General features: G+C 36.2%; 1 protein-coding gene across 1 annotated transcript; it reads left to right on the top strand.

Moving 5' to 3' along the window:
- The first annotated feature begins 8,627 nt into the window (after positions 1-8,627).
- Positions 8,628-9,218, top strand: LOC112639811 (BEN domain-containing protein 4-like). The gene has a single exon (XM_025414959.1). It carries the CDS (start codon positions 8,628-8,630, stop codon positions 9,216-9,218), a length of 591 nt encoding a protein of 196 aa, XP_025270744.1.
- Positions 9,219-9,630: the final 412 nt, after the last annotated feature.

The raw sequence follows: 9,630 nt of genomic DNA on the forward strand, positions 1-9,630 counted from the left end.
CGATCCGAAAATTGCCATTTCGCTGCAACATATGGACCCGAAAGCTGCCATTTCGCTACAACATATGGACCCGAAAACTGCCATTTCGCTACTATATATAAACCCGAAAACTGCCACTTGAGCAAGAACTTTTATACTTTTGATCTTCTACACATGATTTAAGTGTCTTATGGAGTCCTTTTTAAATGTTTTGCTCTATAGTGTATTATCAGGATGCCGCATTTTTAATTTAACATGATCCACTTTAACTTTGAATATCATTGGTTGGCAATCTGGGTATCAAAATCGGTTGTTTGAACAAAAAGAATTTATGGAAATTGAATTTTATATCCAAATCCAGTTTTAGAGAATAACGGAAATCATTGTTCTTATAACTTTGAGTTAAAAAACAATTATCAATTAGAAAAAGATAATAGCATTTAAATACATTTATTTACAAATTTTATGTCAAGTTATAAGTTTCTATTCTTTTTATATTAATATCTTGAGCAATAATTATTTTTTAAGAAAATAATTCTTTGCAGTATTTGTGAAATTGCAAAGAATTTTATAATAGAAGAGATTTTTTTTATTGTAATAGATTTGTATAAGATTGCAAAATATATTGTAGTTAATAGATCCAGAAAAAATATTTATACCGGATAAGATTTACTTTTTTAAAATTTTATTTTTTATTATATTAAATACAATATAATTTTTTCTGTCATCTACGAATTTACTGTTCTGCGAAACAAACAGTAAAATTTAAAAAAGATTTTTTTTGTGATATATATAAGACTATGATAATATGATATGCAATAAAACTGTGCAAAGTATTACATATAATTGATTGATTCAGAAAAAATATGTAATGTATGTGATAAATAAACTTGGTTTGACATAAAGTATTAATATAAAACATTTTTGACAACATCTCTGTAATATATCCTGAAAAAAAGTAAAATGATATTTCTTTTATATTTCCTGAAAAAAATAAAATTCTATCAATAATGAATATATAAAATATATTATCATTAATATTATTTTTTATTGTGACATGTAATAAGATGTAATATGTTACTTTATTAATATTTTTATTAAATTTATTGTATAAAATTTTAAAATCTCTAAAATATTTTCAAATCTGTAAGATTCATGTCCTTCATGGGATTTTAAATCAAGTTTTATATATTTCTTTGTATTTTCTATTGTCAAAAAAAATAAATAAATAAAAATATAAATACTAAAACAAGTAAAAATTCTATAAAAGTGCATAAAATAATAAAATTAATGTATAACAAAAAATCAATAAACCTTATATTATGCTGGCATCAGTGTATTGTGAAAAACCGGACACGAAAATAGAAGAGATAGTAGCAAGTTTTCTTTTTTATTCTATTTTATTTTTAATTAGTTATATATAACATGCTATATATAATACGCTTACGCTGTGTTAGAGAAAGATATAAATAGTTTTTTTTCTCTCTCTTAGTTTATATTTTTCTATTTAAAAATGAACATTCCAGTATAATATAGAATTTGCTGTAAAAAACTGATGCACCAAGGAGATACATAATTAAATTTTAAAAATATTTATTACTTTTATATGTATATTACACCATCTCAATATTATTAAAGTTTTTCATACAAATAGCAGTTTCCAGGTCTATATATAGTAACGGAATGGCAGTTTTCAGGTCTATATATAGTAACGGAATGGCTGTTTTCAGGTCTATATAGTAACGGAATGGCACTTTTCAGATCGTTTAGTTTTCGACAAGAAAAACCAAAATTATTAATATTTCTTAAATGATCACTTTGACAGAGATCTGACCATTTTAGACAAATAGTGATTTGTTATTCTCAAGTTCTGAATTTAAATTCAGTTTCCTTCAGTAAATCCTTCAGTAAATCCTTCTTCTTCATTTAAATAACCGATTTCGTTCTACAGATTGCTAAAAACTGATATTTAAAGCTAAAGTTGTCACTAATATTAAACTGATAGTGCGTCATATTAATAATCATATATAAAGCAAAACATGTAATATAAGCTCATAATCAGTGGCATTTAATTAAATCACGTGTAGAAGATCGATAGTATTGAACTTGCACAAATGGCAATTTTCGGGTCTATATATAATAGCGGAATGGTAGTTTTCAGAATTATATATAGTAGCAGAATGGCAGTTTTCAGATCATTTAATTTCTAACATAGGAATAATTACATGTCCTATATTAATCCCAATTTGGAGCATTCTTAATCATTTTCCTTCGAAAAAATGTAAACCAAAATTGTAATTTTACCTTAACCATTTATTTATATATTATATATATTGTAACGGTAGTTATAAGGACTTGATCAATGTTATGTATTAAGAGACTGTATATTTACTTTATATATGATTTTCTAAGTAGTTAGTATTGTAATTAAACTGTTCATAAATATATATAACTTATATAAAGCTTACCTTGTAAATAATAACAATTATTACATTTATAGTATAAAAATTTTGTATGTTACGGTGGTTTTAAGGACTTTATATAAAAAACTGACTTAACGGTAGTTTTAAGGACAGTCCCCAAAACTGCCGATCAACATATATAGCTTTCAGGACCGACCTGAAAAGTGCCAAAAGACCTCAAAACTACCGATTCGTGACAGAAATCGTCCCGAAAACTGCCTCCCTACATAAATATATATTTATATAATATATATATTTATATATATATTTATATAAATAGAGTAACAAAGAAATAAAGTGTGTATGTATATACAGGGTGGGGCATTTATCTTGAGACATCGAAATATCTCGTAAAGTCTAAAAGATACGAAAAAATGTTTCAGACAAAAATTGTATGGTTTCAATGGGGACATAAGATGGTGTCATTAGTTTGATGTTGAAGAGCCATCTCAAATCAATTGGTGTAAAGAAACACATAGTTATTTTTAAGAAAAAATAATTAATTGTTAGTTGCAAATTACATATTTTTTCTTAAAAATAACTATGTGTTTTCTTTCCACCAATTGGTTCCTCTCATTATTTTGTACATAAAAGCATTAAGGTAAGATAATCGAAAAATAAACATTTTACTAGATATTTTATAGTTTGTGTAAAATTAAAAAATGATTTCAAGCCTCATAACTTGGAAACTACTTAATGAAAACTAACTTAATTATAGTGTTTTGGAAAGCTCTCGAGATGAGCTACAAGAATATGCAAAAGCATATAGGGTGTCCCATTTAAAAAGTTGGAGATGACCTCTATGTGACCTTCAGGTGGCTCTTCAAGATCAAACTAATAACACCATCTTATGTCCCCCTTGAAACCATATAATTTTTGTCTGAAACATTTTTTCGTATCTTTTAGACTTTACGAGATATTTCGATGTCTCAAGATAAATGCCCCACCCTGTATATATATATATATATATATATACATATACATATATATATATATATATATATATATATATATATATATACGTGTATATAGATTACATTTTCTTTTATTTTCAAGAAGACATAATACATGTAACCACATTTGTATATGTATCAATATATTATTATTATTATGCTTTTACTTTTTAAATAATGATATCTATATGTATTATTTTTCTTTTTTTCAGCGTATCAATGAGGCGGTGAGGCGTACGATGAACAGGCAAAAAAAACGGGGGCACAATTACTCATATATGCCTCCTCCGCACTCAGGATTTGTGCCCATATCTGCGGCACAGGCAGGATACGTGTTTACGCCTCCTCCGCACTCAGGATATGTGTCGAATCCTCCGGCACACGCAGGATTTGTATCCACGACTCCGGCACACGCAGGATATGTGGCCACGGCTCCGGCGCACGCAACATACGTCTCTGCGCCTCCGGCGCAGGCAACATACATCTCTGCGCCTCCAACGCACGCAACATACGTCTCTGCGCCTCCGACACACGCAACGTACGCCTCCGCGCCTCCGACACACGCAACGTACGCCTCCGCGCCTCCGACACACGCAACGTACGCCTCCGCGCCTCCGACACACGCAACGTACACCTCCGCGCCTTCGACACACGCAACGTACACCTCCGCGCCTCTGACACACGCAACGTACATCTCTGCGCCTTCGACACACCCAACATACATACCTCTATAAAAAACAGTGAATACAAACACACAAATATGTATGTACACATGTACACATTTACACTTATGATTCATACTTATCTAATGAGAATTCTATTTTTCGTCATATGGAACACGTGTGTGCGCACACACACACACACATACACACACATACTTATATATTATATAAATGCATATTTATCTTTGTGTACATTTGTATGTGTACATTAAAAAAATATATATATAAATAAGAATAAATACAAAGTTAATTTTATATTGGTTTTATATTTCATTTACCTTTTTACTCCCATTTAGTTTTACATTCCTTTTATTTCCTTCATAAATGTATTCTTTTATAAAATTTTACTTAAATTGTAATTGCACTCTTGTATTTCTGTTCTCTCGATCATATGCCCATTTTTTTTCATTCGTTTACTACATCCGCCTTTTATCTTCATATTTACTTTCATGTTCATTCGAACTTCTCTCTCTCTCTTTCTCTCTGCTTATTTTCTCGGTAGTATATATTCTTACATGCGCTCATGTCATAACCTTTACTGTTTTTTTTTCTCATTTCTCTATATCAAAATAAGCTTTTTACATGTATGCATTGTTATTTTATAATTTAATATAAAATATTTAATTTGTCTCTCTTTCTCTTTTTTATTATAATGAATACACCATGTAATACAATTTATATATTATATATTGTTTACATTTGCAGTAAGAATAATATTTATGATAATTGATAAGAATTCATAACTATTTACCAAAAATAAAGTTTAATAGAATCAATTTACATCACAAATATGTATATAAAATCACTATTACAAATAATCTCAACATATAATATATAATAATAATGAAATTTACAAGTTTTACTTAAAAAAAATTTTTTTTTGATAAATATAGACTATAATTCTTAAAAATTATAAATATATATTTATCTGCTATAAAAATCATAACTATCATCATTGTATAAAATGAATAATTGAAGTAAAATTGTATACGCTTATACAGGTTAAAATTTAAATTGATAAAGTCCATCAAATTTTATTTTTTGTAAATTGATTCTATATTCAACTTTATTGAATCTTGATTTGTAAATAGCTGCAAATTATGATCAATTGTCCTACACATTTTTCTTTCTGCAAATATGAAATATATATATAAATTGGATGACATAGATATATTTATTATAACAAAATAGAGAGAAAGAGAGATAAATGTAATATTTCATATTTTGAAACTATATAATATATATATATATATATATATATATATATATATATATATATATATATATATAAATGCATATATATAAAAAGTTTTTTTTATATAGAATAATAAGAACCAAAAAATAGTAAAAATAACATGAGCGAATGTAAGAATATAATACCGAGCAAAAAAAAGAGAGAGAGAATGAGAGAGAGAATGAGAGAGAGAGAGAGAGAGAGAGAGAGAGAGAGAGAGACGCAACATGTAATGTAAAGCATGAAGTTGAGCGATATGTAGTGAGTGAAAAAAAGAGACAGATTGAGCATATGATCAAGAAAACGAAATTAAAAATACGTGGGAGTGCAATCATGCGTATACGTATAAACTATTATCATAGGCAAAAGAGAGAAAGAGAAAATACGATTTTATCTGTCCTCGTCGATAAAAGTTTAGATGACAGTGCCATCTATCATGCTATTCGTCAACTAATTTTTTTTTATTTTACTCTTTTATATCGATATTGTACATGCACGCACATACACTAAACAGTTCGATCATTAATTTTTTTATATAAGCTTCTAAGATCATTTTTTTTACTTTTGTATTATTCTTTCATGTTATCCCAACTGCGAGCGCTGTGTCTTTTACACAGACAAACTGCAAAACTTATATATTAAAGCAATATTGTTACGACGTGATGGAAGAAGTCGGTAACACTAATGTAATTAACACAGTTTTATGTAACTTTTCTTGGTTTTTTGCATTAAGTTATAGCTTCCGCACTTCGTTATTCTTAGAACTTTAATTGTGGAAAAGGATTTATCGATATGTGTAGCCAATAAAAAGAATAGTGATCGAACTGAATCTTCACATTTTGTCGGTAAAAAAGTCCACTTTAGGATCCCCTTAAAACTGACAACTAACTTTCGCTGTAAAATCTGAAAAAGAAAGACGAATGTTAACTTTAATATTCAAAGTCCTGTATCTCGGAAACGGTTAGAGATACGAGGTCGGAGCGTGGGACCTTTCTAGTAGATTGCGTCGAGATCTACGGAAATGGTCCTATACTCCTATCTCGTATCTCTCACCGTTTGCGAGATACGGGACTTTGAAATACCGAGAACGGACCACGACCGAGCGCGGTTTCTTCTTACTTCTTCCAGGGTCCGCACCAACGGCTGCCGCGGTAATGAGCCGAGAGGCCTCGCTCTCTCGACCTTGTACAATCGGCAACTTCTGAAAAAAGCGAGATACGATTTTAGTTCATAGGAACTTTTTTTGGGAACGGGTCGAGTTACGTCGAATGGCGTCGGTCCCGAGTCTCTAGGACAAACCCCCGCGGCAGAAAAACGAAAAATAAAAAAAAACATCGAAAAATTCATATTTCGAAAAAAACACCTTAATGAATCTGAAAGGGCTCGAGACGCCCTGCAAAAAAGGTCCTATGGTCCGACCTCCTATCTTCAATAGTTTAAAAGTTAAAAAAAAAAAGCCAAAAGTTATTTAAAAATAAAATCTTTATAACTTTTAAACTATCGGAGATAGGAGATCGGAACGTAAGACCTTTCTTGCAGGGCGTCTCGAGCTCTTTCAGATTCATTAAGGTGTTTTTTTCGAAATATGAATTTTTCGATATGTTTTTTTTTATTTTTCGTTTTTCCGCTGCGGGGGCTTGTCCTAGAGACTCGGGACCGACGCCATTCGACGCAACTCGATCCGTTCCGCAAAGTTCCTCTATACAAAGGTCCAGAACCTCGCGTTTTCGAGTTACAGCCGTTTGAAAAAAAAAATTTTTTTATTATTGAAGATAGGAGGTCGGACGATAGGACCTTTTTTGCAGGGCGTCTCGAGACCTTTCAGAATCTCTATGGTGTTTTTAAAAAAAATAAAAAAATAAAAATAAATTTTTCGATATTATTTTTCTTTATTTTGTTTCTTCTCGGCGGGGGTTGGTCCTAGAGACTCGGGACCAACGCCATTCGACGCAACTCGACCTTTTCCCCAAAAAAGTTCCTATGAATTAAACTCGTATCTCGCTTCCTTCAGGAGTTGCCGAGTCTACAAGGTCGAGAGAGCGCGGCCTCTCGGCTCATTACCGCGGCAGTCGTTGGTGCGGATCCTACAAGAGGCAAGGAGGAACCGCGCTCGGTCGTGGTCCGTTTTTGGTATTTCAAAGTCCCGTATCTCGCAAGCGGTGAGAGATACGAGATCGGAGTATAGGACCTTTCTTTTAGATCTTGACGCGATCTACAAGAAGGGTCCTATACTCCGAGCTCGTATCTCTAACCGTTCGCGAGATACGGGACACTTTCGCTCCTTACCTACATTCCAAGTCCTTCCAAGTCCCTTCCAAGTCCCGTATCTCGCGAACGGCTGGAGATACGAGGTCGGAGCTTATGACCTTTCTTGTAGAGGGCGTCGAGATCTACAAGAAAGCTCATAAGCTCTAACCTCGTATCTCTAACCGTTCGCCGAGATACAAGACACGTCCGATCCTTACCTCCTTCCAAGTCCCGGATTTCCAATTCCTGGTTGTACGAATGTGTCTCCTCCGTGGTGTGCCACCTTGTCGTGGTGGAGGAGTTCCCCTCTTCCTTCGGGTCGAAGAGCACACCATTGCACTTCCTCGTGGTGTTTCGTTGGCGGTGGAGGATGAAAGCGAAAACGAAAGCGGCCCTCGGGCCGTGAGTAGCGAGTAGAGAGTAGTCCAAAGCTGCCGCGCGGACATCACGAGAAGGGGGGTTGCGCTCCCTCCGGGCACCTTGGCCTGATGCGCATAGGGGTAGGCGGCCCTGACTGCAATCGCCCGGGTTGAGGATCCCGTGAAGGGCGGAGGAACGCCCCAATCCTCACTTCTTTCCCTAAGATCCTCCTCTCCTTAGGCATCCTTTCTCAACTCTTCTCTCTCCTTCCCTACCTTTCCTTCTATTTCCTATCTTATGTTCCTGGTTTCTCCCTTTGTATGTGTGTGAGTGTGTGTACGCGTGCTTGTGTGAGACCGTGTCTAAGAGCGCACGGTTATTATTAACTGGTTAGAGGCCGGTAAGAACACACCGTAATCCACTAGGTCATGTTTCTGGTGGACCGGGGGCCTTGGCTTAACCGCCTGGGTCGCGAAGAAGAAAACTTCTATAAAAATTACCCCAATCCTAAGCAGCGCTGCGCGGTGAGAGGATGCGTGGCTCGTGGGTAGACGAGTCTTTAGCGGGCAACCTGTGGGGCACTGGCAACCCCACCTGTATTAATGCCCTACCCGGGTAAAGCGGCTCTACCCGGATGGACCTGTTTTTCCGCACTGCTCGTGGGATCAAGATGGAATTTAAGTATTTGATTTATAATTTACCGGACCAGGCTTCGGAACCCAGGTCCCGCTCCGAGGGTGCGACAACCCTCGACGTAGTACCGCCGCCGCCACCGCCACCACCACCACTGTGGCCCACTGTTACAGTGGTGCAAGCGGCAGAGGAGAGCAGCGACGACGAAAGACTCGTCCGTATTATTCCTGGAGTGTCCGACGAAGCTGCATCAACGTCGGCCCAGGAGACAGAGCAGATGGTGATAAAACTCTGCTCTGTCAGATTGACGAGATTATTGACGCTGCCACGACCACCATCACCATCATCGCCGCCGCCGCCGCCACCACCACCACTGTGGCCCACTGTTACAGTGGTGCAAGCGGCAGAGGAGAGCAGCGACGACGAAAGACTCGTCCGTATTATTCCTGGAGCGTCCGACGAAGCTGCATCAACGTCGGCCCAGGAGACAGAGCAGAAAGTGATGAAACCCTGCTCTGTCAGATTGACGAGATTATTGACGCTGCCACGACCACCATCACCATCATCGCCGCCGCCGCCGTCGTCGTCGTCGTCGTCCTCGTTCTCGGACGCCTCCTCCTCGTCTTAGCCGCCCCGATATCGCGGCCCCAGAAGACCACTCTCCTCCTCGGAGAGCTCGGTCGAGGAGACAGAGCAGATCGCAATAAAACCCTGCTCTGTCAAATTACTCAAAATGCAGCCACCACCACCGACGCTGCTGCTGCCACCGTCACCACCTCCGTCGCCGGTACTTTGCACAAGGCCAAGGTGCATAGTACGTCGCGAGAGACTGCCGCGATCACCGTCACCGGCGCCACCGTCACCGGCGCCACCATCGCCTGCACCACCACCACCCGTGTACCCGTTGGATCTGCTCGATCCGACGGTGTTCGCCGTCCCGCGCGACCAAGAGACGGATATGTTCACAAGCGACATCGATTCCATACTCGTGTGCACGACGACTATGGAACCGTTTGTCTGCAAGGTGATGACGAAGTTTG

Source organism: Camponotus floridanus, unplaced genomic scaffold (genome assembly GCF_003227725.1).
Source record: "Camponotus floridanus strain SB8 unplaced genomic scaffold, Cflo_v7.5 scaffold92, whole genome shotgun sequence".
NCBI classification, from domain to species: Eukaryota; Metazoa; Arthropoda; class Insecta; order Hymenoptera; family Formicidae; genus Camponotus; species Camponotus floridanus.

Coding starts and splice junctions, on each gene's coding strand:
- LOC112639811 (XM_025414959.1), top strand. CDS start 8,628: ATGGAATTTAAGTATTTGATTTATAATTTACCGGACCAGGCTTCGGAA.